The sequence below is a fragment of the Convolutriloba macropyga genome, chromosome 1 (assembly GCF_964194025.1).
Source record: "Convolutriloba macropyga chromosome 1, txConMacr16.3, whole genome shotgun sequence".
Taxonomy (NCBI): domain Eukaryota; kingdom Metazoa; phylum Xenacoelomorpha; order Acoela; family Convolutidae; genus Convolutriloba; species Convolutriloba macropyga.
Genome location: NC_134468.1, coordinates 21,152,651 through 21,178,488, shown reverse-complemented (window position 1 = coordinate 21,178,488; position 25,838 = coordinate 21,152,651). Strand labels below are relative to the sequence as shown.

The window sequence follows — 25,838 nt, the reverse complement described above, 5'->3', positions numbered from 1 at the left end:
ATTTCAGCACACAGGATTAGACAAACGTGAAAGGGATCGGTTTCTTTCCCTACACTGTGAAACAATTTTTTTTTGTTTTCATAAAGTTAAGTGAACAAAGACAAACTATCTGCTTTTCAGGAGCATTTTGCATGCTACTCCAATTTCAGTCTGTTTATGTTTTAAATGAATGCAATGAGAATTTCAAAGTAGTGGATAAAACAGGGACACCAACCACCAGTAAAATTTGACCCTTTCTCCTAACGCTAATCGCGCATGTCGAATCGGGCCAAATTTTACGGCTTGTTGCTATCCCTGTTTTATCCTTACTACATATTCACTCTAAGTCTAGCATTATATTATGAAATGGCTTAATTCTAGAAAATAATGATAAGCTCGTTTGCAAATTTACTTATGTACATCACAAAATATTATTTCTTGTCTATACTACACTTTTATATTAAACCTTTCAGCATATTCCTTGAATCTATCTTTGGTATGTGTATATCTATATCTATTAAGATAGATGCACAATCTGCATCTTCCAATTGGCAACCTAAAGAAAGAAATTTAATTGTAAACTTTACACATATTACACGCCAGACATTGATCTGGATTATCATAATGGTCTGCCAAATGTTTAATATAATTTTTTACTTTAACTATATTTTTACATATATAACGACAATGTTCTAATTCTTAGCAATCATTACAACATTCTTTCCAAGGCTTATTTCTTCACTGATTACACTTCATTTTTTCACTTTCAAACAATTATTTTTTCCAAAATTTTCCCTAATAAAATACACCATTTCTCACTCAAAAAACAGTAATGTCATAAGTGTGAACTTCTGTGACGTCTGTAATTTATACTTTGAAACAAAGAAGGGTTTATACAGACATTAATCATACGATCCCAAACATAAAGAACTATTGGAGAAAATGTTTGATTCTGATTCGGATGAGGCTATAACTGAAGCCTTAACCAAAACTGAAGCCTCAACTAAAACCATAGAGAAAATGTATAATTCGGATGGAGACTTTATTTATGTCAGACCTTCTACTAAAACTGAAACTAAAGATATTATTAAAACTAAAACTAAACCCGACGACAATATCTAGACCAGAATTAAGTTTGAATGTAGAGGATGTCATGAAAAATTTAGAAGTAAAGTAGCTCTAACTACTCATTCATATAGTCATAATCGCATGTATCTAGAAAACACAGAAGACTTTGAAATAAACTCAAGTCAGAACGAGAGAGAATTTTATTTTAAGGATAAAGGTGGGAATTACATTGAAGATATAGACGAAGCAACTGATTACTCATTAGAGGAAATTAAAAACTGTTATCAGTTTAGAAAAGTTAAGAGTTTTAAATATAAGGTCACGGCCGAGAGTGAGTACAAGAAGAGAACCAAAGAAAAAGTTAAAATTACAAAAACATTCTTCAGCACCGACTATATTATTAATAAGGCTATATACGATTACGGTGACTTCAAACAATGGCTAGATTTCGAAAAGGAAATATATGAAGGTTATGGCTATGTCTTCGAATTTTTTGTATTGAGAAGTATTCAGATAAATATTGAACTAACTAAAGCATCTATTGGTAGTTATATAGATTTACCCCCTGATCTCAAAAACTCTAAATCGATATTAAATATACGTAGCTATAAATACAATTGCTTGCAACTAACTATTACTGCTTGGCTACATCCTGCTATGGACCACGCAACACAGGAGAGTAAATTTGTAAATAATCTAATTGAAGCACGACAACGAGATGAAGATGATTTTGCTTATATAATAAGAATACAGAAATTGTACAATATTAATGTTTGGGTATAAACACCTTGTGGTGGGGGCAAATTAGAATTGTTTAAACCAGTGGATGATTTTAATAAAGATAGAAAAGATGTCAGAATATTGGTTTGGGGAGATGGTACTACAGAACACTGTGCTCTAACTAAAAACATAGAAATTTTGTTAGATCGACCAAATAGAATGAAACACAAATTCTATTACTGTGATAGATGTATGTACATATTGGTTTGATTCACAAACTAAATACGACAAACATGAAAGTAACAACTCTTTCAAATCCTAGGTTGTTTGTCCTAAGAAAAATAAAATTACTTTTATAAACGAACATAAGCGTCAGAATATAAAAAATGTTATAACTCCAGATATAGAATGTTGCATTGTTGATGTCGCAACTAATGACTGTAAATATGTAATATCTGAACACATACCAATAAGTGTGGTTACATCTGGTAGGGTAATTTCAAAAACTACTTCGGTCTTGATTGTATCAAAAGATTTGCTAGTGATCTATTAGAAATAAAAACTGAGAATAACTTTAAGCGCAACAAACAAATGATATTCAATGAAGAAGATAAACTATATCATGAAACTAATCATACTCGTCATATCTGCAGTAAAACATGTTTTAATAAAGTAAGAGATCATTGTTATGAAACTGGTAAATATAGAGGACCAGCATGTAAAATATGTAATCTGAGGTATAAACAACAAAACTTCCTTCCTGTAATATTCCACAATGGCTCTGGCTATGACTTCAACCTACTATAAAGTGAACTTTTTAAGCAGAATTATGATAAAAGAGAAGTAGATAACATACCACTAGCCGCTGGTAAGTCTAAGATGTTTAGCATTGGTTGTCTCAATTTCTTAGATAGTTATAAGTTTATAAGTTTTTAGCTATGCCTCTAGATCAAATGGCAAAGATATATGCGTGTAGAATACTTTGGTTTAGACACCCGGGGAACCACGACAAAGTCGTACCAAGAAGTTATAGGTAATCTAAAAATAGACAACTTCAAATCCTCTTTTTCTAATAAATTACCAACACAAGAAGAAGTCGATAGCTTTAATAAAGACAACAGTAATAAAAATGGTAAAGATCTAACTATAGAGTATTTACAGAATGATGTGGAAATATTAGACTACTGCATGAATGAATATGTTAAAATAAGTATGAAAGAATTCAAGCTCAATCCCCTACCCTATGTAAGTCTGCCAGGTTATAGTTTTGATTGTTGGTTAACGTCAAGCGGTGTTACTTCAGATACATTACAGGATAAATATATGCTAGATGATTTTGTTGAGGCAAAGAGAGGTGGTATATGTGGTATAATGGGTGATAGATATGTTATGTAATAATATATGGTACATTGATGCAAACAATCTATATGGTTATGCAATGATGCAAAAGCTACCCTATAAGGACTTCCAGTTTACTACTGCTACTACTTTAGATGCAATATTAAATACTCCAGATGATAGTGATCATGGTTATTATATAATTAATTATATACATTAATGCCCGATATATACATTAATGCCTGATATTATATATACATTAATGCCCGATAAGAGAAAGATAAATGATAATGAATTGGGATACCGAGAAAGAGAGAAAGGCAAAACAGAAACAGAGAAATTAATCTTAGACCGAAACAGCAAAACAGAATACATGGTTCATTATAGGATGTTAAAGTTCTATGTTAAGATGGGTGTAAAAATAACCAAAATACATAGAGTAACAAGATTATATATGTAGAGATTATAAACAAAACAATACAAATAAAAGAGCAACAGCTAAAACTGAAGCAGAAAAGGATGTAAGGAAATTAATGAACAACTCACTATATGGAAGAATGTGCATGAATCCCCTACCTTTCCTTCAAAGTAAGTTTTTACATGATGAAGAAAAGATAATGAAAATTATAAGTGAACCAAAGTTTAAGAATATAACTAGATATAAGTATTATAGCCAAATTGAATCTATAAAGAAAAAAATAGAATATGATTCTCCAGTATATGGAGGTGTTACTATCTTAGAATTAAGTAAATTACACATGTATCATGTGTTCTATAATATTATTCAACCATCTCTCAAAGATCTAAAACTCCACTATATGGAAACTGATAGTTTTGTATTAAGTTATAATGAAGGTAAAGTTAGTGACGAGCACATGGACTTAAGTAATCTGGATCCTCCAATCAAAACTAATAAAAAATTCCCTGGTAAATTCAAACATGGAATGGGAAGTAATGTCATAGAAGAGTTTGTGGCACTAACACCCAAGACATATAGCTTTAAAGATTACACCAATAAAACTAAAGAGAAAGGAATAAAGAATTGTAACAACGCTAAACATGAGGAGTATTATATTGCACTAATGTATAACACAGAAAGAAGTGTAGATGAATAAAGAATACAAAAAGTTGGTGACAACATGACAACAACAAGAACAAGTAAGATTAGTCTAAACACATTAGATGATAAAAGATTATATGTAAATTTTATAAAAAGCTATCCTCATGATGAGAATCTATATCTATTCAAAAGAGATCTGGTAAATAAAATCTGCGAAGCAGGATCCCTGATTAAGAATGCATCATTAGATGGAGACAAAGACCTACTTATAAATAATATTAAAGAGCTAACCATTAATGATGATAGAAAGTTAATCCTTGCTGCAATTACACTATATAATGATATATTATAATTTTAAAAAATGACTAAACTAGAAACACTTATAAAATTAAATAATCTAGAGAAACAAAACAGAGGAAATAGATTAGAAGAAAAATTAAGACAACAAGAATATTATGGTGACATGGAAGATTTATTTGATCCTTTAACTAAAACTTTAAATACAAACAGCGAAGTATGGCAGACTCTTCAAAACCAAACATTAGAAGCATCAGCCTATAACACAAATGTTTTAAAAGCTCTAGACCCCCAACAACAAAACAACTTTCTGGATGATAGAGCTGTAACATTAAAAGATGATAGAGGTAAAACATTTACTGTAGACAATGATATGATTGCTATTTTGATAAAAATGGGTAAACAAAGAAATAATCAATTCCAATTAATATCAGTTGATGCGAATTCAAACAAATTTAAAATAAATGGTGTAGATGTATCTCTAGTCCCTGATGGTATAAAAAAGAAAGGTAAAGTCTATGATTTTTCTAAGGGCTTTGCCATATTTATTACTAATGAATACTTAACCGAAAGAGTCATAAAAGGTGATGAAGACAAATTTAAAAAATTTCTAAGGGAAATCGGTTATAAACAAAGAGGAGATACTAAAAGTAATAGATCAAAACTTATAAGAAGAATGTTTTCTAGTATCGGTGAAACCACTTCTCATGTTATATCAATACCAACCTCCAGCGAAGAATATTTATATAATCGTGATACTAGTGACTATGAATAAGGGGTAGAAGAAGAAGAAGTTGGGTTGACTGACCCCAATAATCAACGAAGTAGCCATTTAAATGGTTTAGTAGAAAATTAGAATTATTAATACTAGAAACAAAAGCTGGTCATGATGGATTATATGATGAAATGCTAGGTATATCTAAGCAACTATCATCTATGAATTTTATTAATCAAGAACAATTAAATAATATTGTTTTTAACTATGGTAAATAAATAATGATGGAAAAACAACAACAACTATTAGCTAAAGAATTATTCAGTCCTCAAATAACAAAGTTTAGAAGAGAAACAATAACACCATTATATAAAGACGAAACATGGTCCGCTGATTTAATTAAAAAGTCATCTCTAAGTGAATACAATAATAATTATAAGTTTATATTAACTGTTATAGATATATTCACAAAATATGCATGGGCTATTCCATTAAAGAAAAAATCTGGTTTCTCTATAACTAATGGTTTTAAAATAGTATTAAGTGAACATCCACAGGGTGGCTCTGAAAGTAGAAAACCAGAAAAGTTATGGGTAGATAGAGGTAGTGAGTTTTACAAAAGAACATTTGAATCTTTACTTAAAGAATATGAAACAAAACTATATTCTACTTATAGTGATTTAAAAGCTGTGTTTATAGAGAGATTCAATGGAACACTATTACATATAATTAATAAACCAAATAATTGGTTAAATAAATTAAATGATGCAGTCATAACATATAACAATAACATTCATTCAGCAATTAACATGACACCAATAGAGCTAAGAAAAGGTGAATTTGATAAATTCACAACTAAAACATTACAACTAAATGAAGCACGAGTTAATGATGAACTAATTAATGAGTTTACTGAATCAGCAAATGAAGTCACAAATACTGTTAACTTTTGTAATAAAGTTGCTGCTGATACTATCTCTAAATATAATCAATTAAAACAAGAATTTGATAATAATAAGTTTAATCAAAATATTACTAACATACATTTAGATGATATGTTTACTAACGGTCTAAGAAAAATGAAAAAATATAATAAATCTCTTAGAAAAGTTATAGTACAATATATAATTGCTATACTTTTACGAAGTACGTTAGTTGATATTAAAGAGAAAGCAAGACTTGAGATGCATTATGGTTTTAAACAAAAAGATATAATGAAAGAAATAGAAAGAATTTTTACTAATGAAAATAAGTAAAGCTATGACTGAGTCCATGACCAATCCAACAGCACCGAGTGAGAGATTACTATATACAGATTTGTCATCAGTATCAGATCGATTAATAAATCAAAAGAATCAAGCCAATGTTAAACTTAATAATAATATTAACATTAAAAAAGATATTAGAAATTTTTATGAAACTGAAACTAATTACTTAAATAAGAAGTTAAGTAGATATAAAAATTATATTAACGTAGCTGAGATAACAGAAATAGTATTATTATCAATAACAACAATGGCAACAACAACAACAACAGTTGCATTAACAGGCATAGGATTACCTTATTCTATACCAACAGCTTCTGCTACAGCAACTGTTTGTGGTTCATTATCAAAAACAATTAATACTAAAATAAGAAATAAAAATATAAAGTATTCACAAATGTATATTTTAAGTAAACAGTTTAGCGACAAGTTTAATAAACTATATACTAAATCAATGAAAGATAATAAAATAGATAATGATGAATATAATGAATTAGTCAAGGTATACGAAGAATATAAGAAGAACCAGAAAAATAAGTTAAGTGTTTTTTCAGATTAAAGCTATTAGTGTTTTATAATAACAATGTTTTTAGTAATAATAATATTAGTATTAATATTTATCCGCGAAGCGGTTACACCGATTAGGGAACCTGCTTCGCAGATCGGCCAGATTAAAGCTATAATTGAAACTATAGTCTTAGTCTTAACCTTAGACTTTGCCATAACTAAATTATCTTTTCTTTTTACCTAAGTATAACCCTCTTCCTTTTTGTACTACCTTTATACCTTCACTAGTAGTTGCAAATTTATTTAAATCAGGTGTGGCTGATAAAGCAGTTCTAGGGTTTCTAGATGCAGCTGCACTTCCTATTTTACTTGCTATTTCTAATGCTCTTACAGGATTAATAGCAACTTTCTTTCCGAAGTTAACTGTAGCTCTACCAACACTTTTAAAGAAATCTTTCAATCCCTCTGCTTCTATTGTTGCATCACTGACGGTCATTGACTTATTTCTATTGCATTTAACACAATTATCTTTTAACGTTTTAGTACCTTTTGAAGTAATCCGTGAAACGGGTTCCCCGATAAAACCTCTTATGTTATTAGTACCACTATAATGTCTACCACCAACACAATATGAATTAGTTTTAAATTTTTGTAAAAAATCTGTAAACCTAACCCTAAGACTACGGGTTCCAACCGCGAGCGAAGCTCAAAGACTAAGCCTAAGACAAATCTTGGAGATAAAGGCCTATCTCAAGAGAATAAAAAGAAATTAGATATTATTTATGCTAAGGGTTTTGTTAAGACATGTAAGAAATAGATTAGAGGTATGGGGCTTCATCCATCAGGGAACCTGCTTCGCAGATGTTTCACCATAACAATGTCTATGGGGGCTTCGCCCATGTTTTACCATAATTATAACAATGACTATCAGGAACTGCTTCGCAGATAACAATGACCATGACTATAACTAGGCCTAAGATATAATAGACCTTCGGTCATTAGTCTCTACGAGACTATATCAACCATCTTATTACCATCACTATTAACACTAATAACTTTTCTAGTTAATACTAATGCATGACATATAACATCGGCAACTGCAGCACTAAATTTAAAATTAAGTTGTATTGGTTGTGGACCTATATGATCACTTTGATATCTAGTATCAAATACATATATTCTATAATTGTTTTTGAATGTTCTATGACTTATATATGGTTTTATTTTATGTGGTAGCTCATTATATTCTATTTATTAAAGCTATCAATCTATTTAAAAGCCTCATTATAATTTTTGGTACCAAAATTAATATTAATTCTATCCTCGGGATAAAACTCACTACCAGTCTTACAATAACATTCAGTAACATTCATTATATCAAATGTAATTGCATCATGAGTTTGTTCATTAACATTATTTTTTTAAAAATCAACTATTATATATTGTGGTCTTTCCATACCACTTTCCATACCTAGATCAAACAAGAAGTTAGTAGCATTGGGTACATTCTTATAAAATGTCTTTCTTTCATAATAACTAAAGTCTACATTATTCTTTTTACTTAAACCCTTTTGCACAATAATTCTATTGTCATTACTAGGATCAAGACTGGGCAAACACCATGATATATCTCTAATATCTATATTACCATCATTACCAACTGAATCAGCACCGGCATTAACTCTAAATAGAGCTCTATCATTATTATTTCTTTTTAATATTAGTTTAATTCTTAAACCATATATAATCTTTTCTAAATCATTTACAAAACAAAATAGATCACTCATCTTAATCGTCATATACATAAGACCTCTTTCTGCAGCAATACGGTCACCTTTAAGTTGACTATCTCTATTACTTTGATTTCTTACAAAAGCACTCTCATATTCATCAACAGTACTAGTTAATAACTTATACATCAATAGATTAGGATGGCAATGATCTATATATTCAATAGTCCTACCACCAATCGTTTCAAGCTTAATTGATCTAAACAATGCCATCATACCATAATTAACTAATCTGATATTAGCCTTATTAGCAAATACACCACCAGCATCATCTGATACAACAATCTCTATCTCTAGATTTGAATCACGCAAATTTAAATGATTCTCTCCTCTATTGAGAATGATTTTAATATTAGTATCAACAGTATTCATTGTTGCTAGATTATTTGGTTTATATTTTATAATCTTACTTTTGTGTATATCATTATTAAAACTATAAGTTGTATCCAAAGTAGAGTTCATTTTCATAATCCAAAAAATTAACTTTAGTTATATCTATAACTAAAACTATGACTATAACCAAAGCTATAATTATAACTATAAATATAATCTAATATTTGAATATAAAAAATGACTGACAACTTAACTCTATATGAACTACAAAAGATACATGAGACTCTAACTAAAACTAAAGAAGAGCATACACTTAACTTTAGAATGATGAAGCCAACAGAAAAGTTTAACTTTAGTGAACCTATACTTGACTCATCAAAATTAGGTTTAATTAGATTATCTGTTTATAATTCGGAGCTTAATGTGAATAGAAGGAACAATCAATTCTTATATGATACCCAAGGTGGAACGCTGTCAGATACGCGTATTTTAGCTGCTATACCAGGTGCATATGAACTAATCGAAATAGCAGAATTAATAAAAGAAGAAACTAATGGTAATGTTATAATAAAACCTGATAAGATTACAATGAAAAATTTAATAGAAATAAAACAAGGTGCAATTAACTTTGACATAGAGAATTCAATAGCCACATTACTGGAATATAGAAAAATAGTATATGAAAAAGGTAAATATACATCTCAAAAAATTGTTGATATTATGGGTTTTAGTACTATTAACATTCATTGTGATGTGATATCTGGTGTTAAAGATAATGGGAATAACACAGACATACTATATACTTTTACTCTAACAGAACCACCAGGTTACTTGATAAATATTATACCAACTAATATCTTATATCAAAATGTAACTAAAGATAGAATAGAATATATAGAGCTTCATATTAAAGATGAGTATGGGAGACCTATAGATTTTAATGGCGATGTATAAAATTTTACTTTACATATGACGTAGTCAGCTGGGCAAAGCCCCATCAGCGAAGCTGCTTGGCAGATCTGGTGTAACCTAAAACTTCGTTGATCTAGTCTAGATATAGACTTAAACATAAACTCAGACTAAACTACAAAACTCTCCGATCCCAATTAATTCTTATTTTACCATTAATTTTTTTATTTTTAGTTATTTCAATGACAATATAATTATAATGCTCTTTCCATACCTTATTACATGTATTAGCAAAATCATTATAACTAAGTTCAACATTATTAAAGAAATCTTGACATATAGATATGAGGACTTTACCTCTTTGTTCAAATAAAACAATTCTCTCTAACATTCTGTCTATCTATTGTGAATAGATTTGGCTGAAGATAATTCATATTGCAATTATTATGTCTACCCCAACAAAAGTATTCAATAATCACCGTTTCTGTGACTCTAACATCATTGAATATCATTAGTTTCTTTAGGTCTTTGGGTAGTTGATCGGGAGAGGGTAAATCTTTTATATCTTTAACAAACTCAACATCTGCTTTATCGTTTATTCTCTCTACACCTTCATATTGATCACCAGTAGGACCAATGATGTATAGCTTATCAAAGTATATTCCAGCCAGAATTAATTTTTTTTAAAAAAGAATGTCTTACCGCATTTACTAGCACCAGATATTATACACCTAAAGTTCTCTGGGAGTGTAGCTTCTGTAATTACATTATTATCAATTAGCCATGATTGTAGAACTTCATTTATATTAACAGAGACATTGCTACTAATATCGGCGAAACGGCTTGGTTTACCAAAGACGGAGTCTATTCGCGGTTATTCTTTGTTGTTAGGTTTACCCCTTTGATGTTTTTCATCAAATAGATATATAAAATTATCATTACCATTATCAATAACATTATCATTATCATTAACATTATCATTATCATTAGCATTAACATTATTAGCAAAGCTACTTCGTAGATCATTATCATTAACTTTATCGTTAACATTATCATTAACATTATCATTATCATTATCATTATTAGTATAGCATGTTCGTAGATCATTATCATTATCATTAACATTATCATTATCCTTATCACTATCATTAAAATTATCATTAACATTATCATTAACATCATCATTAACCTTATCATTATTAGCAAAACTGCTCGTTGATCTTTATTACATCTTAAACAAAAACACTCATTATATATTCCTGGATATATACATTGATTAATTAGAATATTCAAAGCATTGTTAATTCTAAATACTCTATCAATAAGATAGATCATATATAAACAATAAGCCCCACAATAAGATTCACCATATTGTTGTATTCTTTCATTAGAGCCTGTATCAACATATTCTACAAAAAATAATGGAGGGGTCTCAACACCAAAACTATCAAAGTAATACACAGGATCACTTTCTCTTCTTATAACTAAAACCCAATGTGTACCATCAGTTGGATGTAGATTCACAATAATGTTGACGTTAGGTTCACTTGTGTTATCTAGAGTCTGATCTCTCATTACTATTTCAATTGGTGTTAGACTTATATCTTCTCCTATATCTTTTGTTCTGATATCACTCATAGCATTATTATCAATATTAAATTTATTATTGAAATCCTCAAAAGTTAGGATAAGCATTTTTAATAGGTATAAAAATGGAGACAGGTAGCGCAGTTATAATTTTTATTTTCTTAATTGGAATTTGTTATATAATATATGATTCAATACCAAATAAATATACAAAACTAGAAGAAAGCTTTGGTAAATTTATGAATAGGACTCTAGTTAGATTTGAATATGAAAAGTCACCATTACATACTATTGTTTATGGCGGAACTGGTACAGGCAAAACATATTTTATTAGACAATACTTAAAGTTATACTTAGATCCGCGAAGCGGTTACACCCATCAAAACGAAAACCAAAACCAAGACCAAAACCAAAACCAAGACCAAGATCAGGGAAGTATTTTGGTAAACCACAAACAAAGTTCGTTCACTGATCAAGCTAATAATATAAACATAGTATGTAAAGATGATAGAGATTGGATAGAACATGAGACTGGTGAGTTTTATATTGGAATTAATACATGCTATATAAATATGATCACATCAATAAATAACACTAAATTCAAAGATAGTGTAATTGTTCTTAATGATATGGGTGATAAGTTAAATAAGGATAAAGCTTATTATTTCACAGAAGGAAGACATTATAATATTCAAATGATTGTAATGTGTCATAAAGCAGCTCAAATAATTAATACAGCAAGAATGAGTTGTGAGACTATTTATTTAACAACTTATAATGGAGCTTATCTATTTAAAAATTTTAATGAAATATATAAATCTGAACATAACTGCAATGAAATAATTATTGAGTTAAATAGTAACTACTATAATTGTACAGAAGGAATGTCAGATGAACTTCGATATGGTATAACTAAATATATTAGGAAAGAGAATACTCTTATTATTATTGATAAGAATAGAACTATGATATATGACTCGAGAGTTGGTTTCCTTGATTTAAAAGCTTTTAATTTAAAAGATAAATTAGAAAGTGAAGACAAAAATAAACTTATAGCATATATGAAACCACTCATGATAAATGCTACAGATAGAAATACTATTAATCATGATAATTATAAGTTCTATTTTAATCAAATTCGTACATTGAAAGGTATTAAAATACAGAATGATGTTTTAACACAAGAAATGGTGAAAGCTGATGGTTTTAGGTAAGCATCAACTTTTTAGGAATTATAGGTACTTGTTTTAGGATATATATGAGTCCTGATACAACAGTAAAAACTGCTGGACATAAGGCAACGGGTGCAAGTAGTATGTTAAATAGAGCAAGTACACTAGTTAATGGGACTTCGTCCATCTATGGAACTGCTTCGCAGATGTTTCACCATTTCGGATATGGGGAAGAAAAGCAGAGAAACCAGTTTGTCGAAAAGATACAAGAAGAATATATAGATGAAGAGATAGGAACTTTAAATAGAAAGGGACAAAAAATATTTAAACAAACTATATGTAAAAAAAGAAGAATTTAGAGAAGAAAATTATAAAATTTGTTAGAGATTAAAAAGCATTAGACCTTGAAGTGATTTTAGATAGAAGATATAAAACTAATAATACACTCAATATGACAGGGAAGAAATATTTACCTGAGTGTGTCGTGTCTAAAGATAATACTAAAAATTTAATTGAGATATTTGCTTAATATGTTGGGTATAATCGAAATTTGGCCAATTATAAATGGTTATAAAATGTTGTCAATTATAAAAAAGAGTGTAGTCATAAATGTTGACTCCCTTTTAGTTTAGCTTTCCATTATTCAATATATCATGAAGATAAAATTAGTAAATGTGCATGTGGTGATAAAACATTAAGTGGTATTGTATGAAAACTGATTGTTCTTTTAAAGATGAATCTGGATATAACTCTAGCTCTAGTATAAACTCTAACTCTAACTCTAACTCTAGCTCTAACTCTAACTCTAGCTCTTACTCTAGCATTAATTCTATCTCTAACTCTAGCTCTAGATCTAACTCTAACTCTAGCATTAACTCTTACTCTAACTATAACTCTAACTGTAACTCTAGCATTAACTCTATATCTAACTATAACTCTATTTCTAGCATTAACTCTAACTCTGGCATTAGCTCTAACTCTAACTCTAGCATTAACTCTAACTCTAACTCTAGCATTAACTGTAACTCTAACTCTTACATTAACACCAAAGTCTTAACTAGAAGTTGTAATAAATAAAATTCTGTAAAATCAGTAACTGATTTTGATGAGAATAAGTATACTTGTAGAAATTGTACTTCAGCTAAAGTTAGATGTCTATATTGGCCTTCTGTTGTGAGATATGATGGGATAAGAGCTCATGTAAAGAAACAACATCCAGATGTAGAATTAACTAGAGGATTTAGTAGAAATTTAACTGAAAGATCAGCGAAGCTGGTTCCCAGATCAGTGGAGCTGGTTCCCAGATCTGTTATTACCCTAACTGGGGAAAATTGTTCCTGTAAATATTATAATTTTGTATCTTTTCTTAATAATATTGGAATAAATATAGAAAAAGTAAAAGAGAATATGAATTTATTGAAGAGTATAGATAATTTAAAATAAAAAAATATAGAAAAGTAAAAAAAAATTAATACAAATTTTTAGATAATTTTAAAATTTATTTAAAAAAGAGGGAAATCACTATTTAAGCGCGACAAATAGTGATTTTGTACTGGGGCATCATTCCGATAGGGGTGATTTCGCTCTGAAAGAGTGATTCGCTCTTAAAAGAGGGATTTCGCTCTTATTTTGAAAATTGCTTTATTTTTTTAATAAATTATTTATTTTTGCTATTACTTTAGGTTTTATCTTAAATATGACTTGACCAAGTAGTAAATAAAAACAAGGATCATAATATTATATGAATATTATCAAAATTTAAATTTTATAAAAGAGTTAAGCTGGTTTTTTTTATTCAAGTTACACTGAAAAACACTAATCACTGTGTTTTCACCGGTCTCAGTGTTTTTGACTGTATACACATCACAGTGTGTCCCATATACAGCCTCACAGCAGGGATCAAGCTTTTTAAGAACTGTGAATTTTGTTTTTTTATCTCCCTTAGTTTCATAGTAATTCATCAATGGAGTTAGTGAGGAAGGAGCCCCAAACCATCCGTTTGCTAAAGCAACTTAACTAGACTCGTTGGTTTAACCGCTACACCAAGTGAGACAGAAAATTTTAGTTTATATTGATTAGGGAACATATGAAAATTTTTATTATGTTAATATTTTTTTCAATTTTTGTTCAAGTTTTTTCGCAAGTTGGTTTTACGTGCTTGTTACACGGTCTCACTAGTTTTATACTAGCATCTGGGGACGTCCACTGAAGTCAGTGGGGATTTGCGAAGCAGTTTCACTGATAAAACCCAAACTATCCGTCTGATAACGGTTAATTACCAGTTTAACTCGACACTAGTGGTTTGCACTAAGTGAGACAAGAAATGACAGATTTTGAGTGAATATAAAGTTAATATGTAGTAGTGGATAAAACAGGGATAGCAACAAGCAGTAAAATTTGGCCCGATTCGACATGCGCGATTAGCATGAGGTGGTTGGTATCCCTGTTTTATCCACTGCTTTTCAATTGCTCCAATTACAGAAATAAATACTTCCTGAAAAATTTGTAACCAAGAATTTGAAATTACAGAAATAGTGCTCCAATTACAGAAAAAAATACTCACCGAAAAATTTGAGAGAAAAAATCGGAAAAAATTGGAAGCCAACTGTCCTGAAGTAGAAAAAAGTCACTAAATTTGTTTAGCTTGATCGTAAAATTCCCGAGTTCACGCACTTTAAACGTTAACAAAAGTAAACGTCAATATCGCAAAATTACATAGTAAAGAGCCCCCTTTTTTAAACAGTAATTTCATCTCATTACAAATCATATTGCTGCTTACTTTCATAAGTATTTTCGCAATAAATTGAGAGGAAACTTCAACTTCTCTAAGTCGCAGAGAAACGACAAGAGTATTGATGTAGGTAATCTTGATAACAATTTGCCAATTTCGCAAATGAAATTAAAAAATCAGGCAAACAGAAACCCAAATGGTACTTAAACCACAAATACTGAAAAGAGGTCACCCAAAAAAGTAAAATCGCAGTTGCAGTTTTTGCGTTTGTCAATGATGGTGTTTTCAATGAAGAGGAAGGGATGAATTTCAGGTAATAAAAATTGTTTAGGCAAAATCAATTTTGCAAACGTCGGGCAAACTTATAATTTCCGAGAATTTAGGAGAACTAGTTGAAGACACTTAAAGGCGGTACTTCAAAATTCACCTGAAGGTGTCATGGAAGCTTACGATTCATTTTCACGTGAAAATCAATGAAAAAGTTCATGTAAATGTGCCAAATTTTTCAGAATTGTAGTTGAACTTCTAGCCCACTTCATATTCGCGCAAAAGATCTTTGTGAAAATATTTGTGCAATAGCGAATGTGTAAAACATTGGTTTAATTCAATGGAAATATTAATTCAGTATCCATTGCAGCAAAATATAATGCAGGAAAGATTGAGAGTAGGATTACAAAATCTCAGTGTTTGGAATATTATAAAAAAGTTTATTTGTCTGTGAGCTATTTTTGGAGTGAAGTCATATCATATAACGAACAATTTTTTGACAATTTTAGACAATTTGACATTCAATAACCACTTTTCAGAGTTTTGAATGACATTCATCAAGTATTTAGATGAAATTGTTGCTAAAAAAAACTAGAGAAATCGTTTTGGCTTTCACCTAATCAGCTTAATCAAGCTGTCACCTAATATCTGACACACTGTTGTTGAATAAAGCAAAAGATCGAAATGCAATTTAGTGTGGTAAACTTTGAACCAAAAATAATCAGGAATAAATATAAACTTTCCTCGATTTTGGCTAGAAATAAAACGTGTTCTGGAATTTGTCTGGACAATAATACAAGTCCTTGAATTTAGCTGGACAAAAAAACGTGTCCTGGAATTACGCTTGCAACCATAGCAATGTCATATTCTCAACTTCCTTTAATGTTGAGAGGAATGTCTTGTTATCAACTTCCCTTAATGTAGCGCAATTGGTTAACCATTGGGTACGGTTGAAGAAGGTCACGAGATCGAATCCAGATGTTGGCAGAACTTTTTGGTTTATCTCATTTTTGTATAAGAAAGGAAATTGACTGGACTATGAAAGAATTTGCCTCGACTTTAATTTGGGTCCTCGACTGTGTAATTTAATTCAATATTTGGGTCTTTCCCATTATAGCCACCCCCCCCCCACTATAATGGTCAGATAACCTATAGCCCCCCAATCATGGTAAGCATACTTTAATGGGGGGAAGGCTGTTATTTGGAAACACCCCAATATTGCCCCCCACACATGGAATTAATAGGTCTTCATAATTCCAGGTCTAGACTAGGGAAGTCACGACTCGCGCGAAGCGCGCCCACTGGTCCGCCAGGGACAAACTATAATGTTCTAATATTTGTGACTTACTTGACTTCAAGGTTCGGCTCTCTTGATATCATGGTAATCTGCTGATTTTTGAAGTCCACAGTCCAATATAAATATGTTGATAAAGAAACAAAAAAGTCAAAAAGAAACAAGGCGGCTCGGTAATGTGCGTTCGCACATTAAGTTCCGACCCCGCTCATCTACATTTTTCACTTAATTGTCTACCAAATGAGGAAGAGATTAAAAAAATAACATATCAACATATCGTTCAACAAACAACTAAAAGAATAAAACAATCTACTCTAGAGGGCCTATGAGACCTGTGTCTACAATAATATGACTACCAGAAAAGACGGCAATAAAAATCAAATAGTTACAAATATTAATTACGACCAAAACTCATTGTCCATTTTTTGAAAACCACTAATAACCAAATCAAAATGGAATCAGATAAAGTTTATACTCAGAAGAGTAACCGGCACATTTTTGGAACAAAATATGGGACTTTTCCTCAATGCGACTTGGTAACAAGTCGACTAGAAATGAGAAAAGGGGGCAAAGTTTATTAAAACATTGCTTTTTTTAAAAAGAATTAAATTCGAACTGATCAGAAACATTACGCATCAAGTGAAATCATTGAGAGAGTCTTTTAAACCTCAATGGAGAGCAACTGACGCTTTTCATCATCCAGGATATGTCATACGACTACAAAAAGATCGACAAATACAGGCAAAAACGAAAAAAATTGCACGAAAAATTTTGCACGAAAACGATGTCCCCCCAATCAATTAAATGTTAAGCTGATCATTAAAAACATTAAAAATCCTCGTTTGCATTTTTTGCAGGTGACAACAATTGTAAATAAAATGACTCCCATTATTGTGATACTGTGAAAAGAAAACAAAAACCTACAAAAATGGGGCAATTATACAAAAATCACGGAAATTGGTATTATGAAAACTGGTTGTTCCAAGAAGTAAGACCATTTGAGGAATATAAAACCTTTATGAAGAGCACACTGTATTTCAATAGATAAATGATGTAAATTTTATATAGAGATGCTTAGCTATAATTTAACAGAAATAAAATTGGCAGATCTCAAAAATCTATCACTTTTTTTTAATTAAAAACAAATATTTTCAAAATTCAAAGCCAACAAAAGCTTTCGACTAAAAGAGTAGATAGTTTGCCTTGCAACTAGTTGGAAAATTAATCGCGACTGTTATTAATGACACTAAATAATAAGACTATAAAATAATATTAAATACAAGCTGAACTAATAAGTTTCACAAACAACTGTACGAAACCACAGTTTTGAAGCCATTAAATCTATAAGATATTAACCGCGAAATATAACATCTTCAATTGCGTCTCCTTTGATCATCATAACGTTTTTTTTGTAAATTCACAATCACAAAATGACAACAAAAAGAACCATAAAAACTGAAAAGTAACTAAACTTCACAAAATTCTGCTGAAACAAATTGTCCAAACCGTTTAAACAAAGCCCTGAAGACAAAAGTAACTAAACTTCACAAAATTCTGCTGAAACAAATTGTCCAAACCGTTTAAACAAAGCCCTGAAGACATCATTTAAAACGTTTAAACAACAGAAAAATTATTGTTTGATTCAACAAAACATTAAAAAGAGCTCTAAACAATTACGCTAACTCACGAAAATGATACAATATAGTAAAATACGAAGAAAAAAACGCGAACCAGAACAAAAAGTGATATGTTGAAGAATACTATTACTCTTTTTTTAGAAATTTAATTCGAAAGTCAAAATAACCATTAGCTATTTATCGATATCAATTATTAAGTTCATTTGTGTATCTATAGTTGGCCACTGAGACCTTTAATTACACAATATTTGGCATATGACAACAAAATTTAACAACAAATAAATGGCAAAAATAAAAGAAACTCTAGCAATTTCTGCAGGAGAACGGTGTCGCAGCCCTTCAAGCCATATGTTATGAAAACAAAAAAAGAGGTTCAGTTTCAAATGTTGTAAAGCCTTTTTCAGTTAAATTGTTAAATAATGTGACAATTTACAAAAGAAACAAAAACAACAGCAAAAATGGGCAATTATGCACAAAAATCAGAAAATTTTGAATGAAAACTCTTAGTACCAAAAGCAAGAAAACCTTCTGTTGAAACAATCGGCCACAAAGTTAGTTTTTAGACTATAAGGAGGAAAGGAAGACCTGTACTTCCTGAGAATAGGCAAAAGTTTGACTAAAATAATACAAAAAATTGACAAGTTCAAAAAATCAGAGAAATTTCCTTAAAAGAAATACTTTCAATAACATAAGAGACATTAGGTAACAACCGAATGAAAAGAAACGGTTCAACTGCACCTCTTGAGGAAGAATTTTAGATCATTGAGTGGTTAAACTTAAAAATCACACTGCCAAAAGAATAACAATTGAAGGCAAAAGACAAGAATTAAGTTAAATTTTACTAAAATTCTTCCTCAAAGACATAAAAACCTTTTGGTTCTCTGAAAACAAACGGTATCTACATTCAGCCTCAAATTTACGTAAATTGGAGCTGTTATTAACGGAGCAATAAATAAAAAATATTGTCAGTAATTAACATTAAAAAAACGAAGGCAAAATATTTTGAAAAAAGGCAGCATCAAAATAAAAACCAAAAAGTCTCTGATTCTAAGAATCCATAATATTTTCAAACCTCTCGTTAATTTTGCCGCCCACCCAGACAACCGAACAAGTGCTCCAAGTGTTTGCCATTTAGACCAATTGTTGAGTGGAGTTCTTCAAATATTATAAAAAAACAACTATGCATTTTGTATAATTTTCGAGTTAAATCTGCAAAAAACGGCAAAGTTTTAATTCCAAAAGACTGTCATACGTAGCCTAATTGGAACTAGAGCTCTTTTTGAGATTAGGGAGTGAGTGTTAAGATTTCTAGGTCACTAAGTCTGGCAAACTTTAATAAAGTAGACCAAAAAAGCATATTTTGTGCCATTTTGATGAAAAAAGTTTGAAAATACTATCAAAATTTTGGATTAAAAAACTTCAATCAAACAATTGAGCAACGCTCTTCTATCTCTAACGGTAACAACAACAATCTGCCGTTAAAAATTCTAACTTATTTTGAATTATATTAGCGAAATTGTGCCAAATTTTAGCAAAAATTACTGAAAATGTGAACAAAAACAGTCGAATGTTCACAAAACTTTAAACCTCGATAACTCCCTGTAAGAAACGAAAATCGAAGAAATCTTTTTAATTCCGTGTTCACGCTGGACGGGCTTTTTATTGATACCACTCACAATTCTCTACGATGAATATATCGATCGGCCAAAATTGACTGAACAAAAAAAAACCCAATTGAGTATATAGTTCCTCCCTCCCCACTAAAGGGGGGGTCGGAACAAAAAAGTCGGCCACGTGAAATTAGCTTAGGAATATTTAGTTTTGTCATTGATTGGGGTCTTTCTTCATTATAGCCACCCCCCCCCCCCCCCCCCCCAGCTTAGTGGTCAGATAACTTATGGCCCCCCCATCATGGTAAAGATACTATAAGGGGGGCCCATAATTTTGTGGAGGGTGGGGGCTATAATAGGAAAGACCCAATGATTGTAGCCCATTCACAGCCGGGATTAACTCTTACAGTTAACAAATATCTCATTTTGAAAGTTTTTAACCATCTATCATAGAGGGTTGCACTCCACCGATGTACAAAGAAACCTTTCCTCTGAAAGTTGTGGGAAGCACCCATTTGTAGTTATTACCGCGTACAGTGAAGTTCCTAGAAGGTTGAGTCTATTTTTGGAGCATTTTGCAGTTTTGATGAGAAAAGATACAAACATGTACCTTGTTGTATCAACGACCGCAAATGAGCACTTCTGGACTATGGAATTAGCCAAACAGAAATTGTCACGAGGTCCAATTAGTCGATTTAGACTGGCAAGTACAATTTTTCTTGTATTCATAAATGTTGATTGAATGAATGATTGGATTCTTTTTATTGCCACTTTAAGGTTTGTTTTTTGGTTCCTTTTTTGATTAGAGGTGAAGCTGTGTTGAAAGGATATTAATATTTCTCGTAATGACGGCAATTTGAAATTTCACCTTGTAGACAGCTGATCTAGAATTTTTCCTAATCCAAAAACTAAAATTATTAGTTATCAAAATTTTCAATACTAAAAAAATGGTGCATATTTTGAAAAATAACACAATCCTCAAACAGATATGTAAAAGAGAATTTGATGACAGAACTCGTTTCGCCTCCCCGAACTCAATTAGCCATGTTAAGAATATTTGCCTGACAACACATCCTTTGAAAGCATTAATGAATGGCGAAAAATAAGATGATAGTTGAACACGATGTGAGATCTGAGATTGAACATAAAAATCTGACATCTTTAAGTATATATCAAATTGAAAAAAAAAATCTTTTCGAAAGTTTTCTGTGTTAAGACCCAGAGCTAAAAGTAATACATGACACAATTATGTTTCAAACAAATTCCCAAATTCTTAGAAATCCTATACAAGTCAGTTAGCAATATTAGGTCGAACGGAAATATTGGGAAATATGAGTTATTATTAATTGATTTATGAATACAAAATATAAAATTTTTTTGCTCATATGTGATTGGTCAGCTTTGTTTGATGACTCATCAAACGGCCTCGGGCTAGGAAAATTTTTTCTCATCCCATAGATAACAACTTTTGAAACATGTTCCACAGTTATCGCAGAAATGTCCCCTAAATGACCCATTAAATTGGTTATGATTTCTATTGCCTATTCTAATACATGCGTGTCACCCTGTATTGAGTGTTACCATCCATGAATAATCACTTGGTAGTGTCTTTCACGTGGTTATTATCTGGTCATGAAAAATCAACTCAAAGAAAAAGAAAAGTAATATAAGGATTTTAATAATCTCAAGAAAAATGTTTTCAAGATCTATCACACAATATGCAAAACATGTTTCAATTCTCTTTTAGGAAGATGGCAGATTCAAATTATAGCTCCAGATTTTCTGCATTACAAGCAAAAAGACTGGTTCTCTGACAATTTAAAATAAAGTAAACATCGCGGATAAAATGCTGTTGAATTTTAAGTTTTTTCTTTTCCTATAAAATCAAAAGTTTTAAGAATGTGCCACTTGAGTCACGAAATCCTTCATCAGCCAATGACAAAAAATAAGTACAAGGGAAAAACTTAGATAAATCATTTTCTCAATAAATGTGGCGTATTTTGACCTATTTTTATACGTTTCTTTGTTCAAATAAAAACCATTGTTCAAATTAATTTCAATTGTTACAATACAATTTGAGGAATGTCGAACTGATGTTAAATCAATTTAGCTTAAAAGCCTTTAACTTAGCTTTTTGTGGACAAGAGGCATTTAATTTAAGCAATGAAAAGGCCTTTGTCAATAAGCATATCATTTCTTCTAAATTTTTTAGACAAAATTCAAATTTTGTCAAAAAAATTTCGAAGAGTTTAAATTAAACCTCTTCTCCTCAAAAATCTAAATTTTAATCTAAATTTTAATGCTAAAAGGTAAGAGTAAAAAGAGAGTTTTGTTTACTATGTTGCAGAATTTTTGTTGCAATATAAAAATTCTTTTTTAACAAATCCTCATCTAAATGGAGCCGTGACTAATTTTGATATAGTGCAAAAACTGATCAAATCAGGCATATAGCACTTCGTAATTGCCGGCAGTCGTACAAAATTTGAAAACTTGGAACAATAAAATGCTGACATGATATTATATGTGGTAGAGTTAAGCTTGGTTGAAATCTAAAACTCTGATCACAGCATCCGATTGCTCACACATCTCGATTTCAAACATCTCGATTGCTCGCAACAATCACTCAAAATTCGGTGTCAAATTTGGCAACAATATTTGAAGACAACAAAAGTTTTGTATACGCAAAAAAAATTGTATATTAAATCAAAAAATTGTTGGCCAAAACAAATTCACTGAAATAAATAAAAAAAATCCCAAGACAAAATGAGCAATACTTTGAAGAAAAAAACTATTTGAAAAGCATAAACTTAAAATTCGAAAATATGTCTCATTCTTCATAATTATTTTTTTAGAAATCAGTTTTGGTCACAACATAGGCAAAACATGCGAGGAGAGTCAAACTGGGTCGACATTATCTAAACCGACGTCAAAGAAAGCCACAAACAAAACTTTTTATACAAAGCCGACAGACAAAAATTTGCTAGTTGTAAATGTCTCAGCTGATATCTAACTCGAGAAGATTAAAATATTTTTTGACCAATCAAAATTGAGGATCAGCGTTAATAAAAAACCTGCACAGGAAATGATTATTTGATGCATTTTGTAGTGACTACTAGCTGAATGCTGACTAAAGCCATGGTATCTGTTTAAGATCTGAAAGTTGTTTGAACTTCAAATCGTAGCACCCAATTATAAAATCTTCTAGTCTTCGATCAAAATTTCTACAATTTTTCTTAAAAGTGATGTTTGCAAAGTTGAACGAAGTGATGTTTGCGAAGTGATGTTGTGAAGAAAATTGAAACTTTTTCGAGGTGCTTGATCGAGGTCCAAAGAGCTTCACACGGGGCTGGTTTCGCAACTTCGGAGCGACGAAAGCCTTAGAGCTATTTGGGAAAGACGCAACCTTTTTCTTCACAGACATCGACGTCTTCAGTTCTTTTCAATTCCTCAGAAGGTGTCAAACTTTAGTTGTCAAGTCTAGAAGTGCTTATTTCCCTATCATTTGGAGCCAGAAAAAGCCAGTTGGAGCTAGTTCAGATCCCAACTCAACAGAGGATGATCCAGTGCAGGTTGATGATGTTGATGCCTCGGAGGGGATGACTGACAACGGAGGGTTTCCGAATTCGACCGCTATAGCTCTGAACGTTGGTGGTTTTTGGCGGGACTTCAGCTATGGGGTATCATGCATAAAAGCCTCCGATCTCGATTTGGTAGAAGGATATCCTCATTATCCAATGGGAGGATATGAAGACGAAGATTTCTATCGTAGTCTGATTGCGATTGGTTTGACAGTATTCCGATTGCATGATTCGGACATTGCTCAAAAATGGCATCCGAACTTTTGTTCAGCTGAAGATTTAAAAAATACCAAAACAGTCTCTGAATGGATGTTTGGGTATTCTTCTACGTGCGAGAAAACTAAACAGCAGCATTTAGAGTAACTGTGCTCAGCAGTATTGGAGCAAAACAAATGTAAAGCTCTTAATTGTTTCTCTTTTTGATTTGTTTACCTAAAAATGGACTGTCAACATGCTATCATCTTTTTTGTGGTAAAATTTCGATCGTTATTGACATAGCTTTTTTGAGGTAGCTGAGTAACAAGTGATAAATATCTAGTAAATTGGTATTTTGCCATCGTCCAATGCGTATGCGTAACAGACCTAGTTGACAGGAAATATTGTTTTTGAAAGTTATTCTTCTAATACTCAGGTCCCACACCAAAAATATTACTGGTCTTAGCAGGATGAGTTTGCTGACCAAAATTCAAAAATCAAGGAATCAACGGGACGTATTCCAGTCATAATCAAACGGTCTGGTAAAACGGGCAAGCGCAGAAAAAACTGCAAATTATAGCCCTAACAAACATTTCAAAATTTAAAATGTTCCAGTACTCTTGTTGTCCAGCCAACACTTTCCAGTAAAACTCTTGTGCTCATACCGAATTTTTAAAATTATTGAGATAAACTTGTACTCAACCAAAAACCCCAAACAATAGCCCAAAAAACGTTTCATTTTAAGTAGAATTATTTGGTAGAGAACGCTCGAAAGTCGATGCATGAATGCATGAAACTCTGATGAGCACAAAAAAAATCTAGATTTAGGTGTTATCGATCGCTCAGAAAACACAGAACAATTTTTGAACGCACGAAAATCAGCCCAAAAACAATTTACACATGCGCCTCTGGACATAGGTCCTCACACAGGATAGGCCCTACAAATAGATAAAAATATGACAGAGTTTTACGTATTTTAACATTATTATAGGGCTCTTCAAACACTTACACCAAAACACGAATTTAAAGATTTATCCTTCGAACAACTTAAAATTGACGAGTTTCTCCAAAAAATTTCACCAACCTGCCCTCAACATAACCGATGCTATTAAAAGACTGCAGCAACCAGTTAAAAATCATTGCTTAGTAAAAAGCACCATTAATGTGATGATTGAACATGACAGCAAAAGAGAACCATAACAATTGGAAAGTGTGCAAAAATATTGAAAACTCGTGGAATCAACAAAAAAACCCAATATTTAAATTTAAAAAACTGTGAAGACTAAATTATAGTTCACTTAAAAGAATGCAAACTCTCTCTCTCTCTCTCTCTCTCTCTCTCTCTCTCTCTCTTTGCTGAGACTACGCTGAAAATTGAAGAGAAAGAAATTGAAAACAAATATTTTAAAAGCGTAATGTATAACAACCGTAATCTTTCAACTTGGTATACAAAATGGTATTTGGTTTAATTTGCCGCTGCTGTGAAAACCAGATGTGTATGTCGTCAGACAAAGTCAAAATTGAAACTAAATCGAAAAATTACACATCAACAATGAATACAGGCAGAACTCAAAGTTTCACTATCTTTTTTATGAAAACGGTCCTAAAGCCAAAAAATCATACGCTTTGTGCTGAAATTTTTTGTAAAGAGATAAACCTCTTTTTGCACGTTATTTTGATCTGCCAATAAATGATGTTCAATATCATGACAGCCTGATCTGTGACTAACATAAAGAAAAAAACAAAAAAAAAACAAAAAAAAAGTATTTCAAAAATTAAGAATTTT

The 25,838-nt window shown here is 31.0% G+C and overlaps 1 protein-coding gene across 1 annotated transcript; it reads left to right on the top strand.

Annotated features, from left to right (window-relative positions):
- LOC142347056 (chondroitin sulfate synthase 3-like) lies at positions 1–24,354 on the top strand. Its single transcript, XM_075398908.1, has 3 exons — positions 1–26; positions 20,778–20,982; positions 23,591–24,354. The coding sequence occupies exons 2-3, from the start codon at positions 20,866–20,868 to the stop codon at positions 24,218–24,220; spliced, it is 747 nt and encodes a 248-aa protein (XP_075255023.1). The 5' UTR covers positions 1–26; positions 20,778–20,865; the 3' UTR covers positions 24,221–24,354.
- The last annotated feature ends 1,484 nt before the right edge of the window (positions 24,355–25,838 follow it).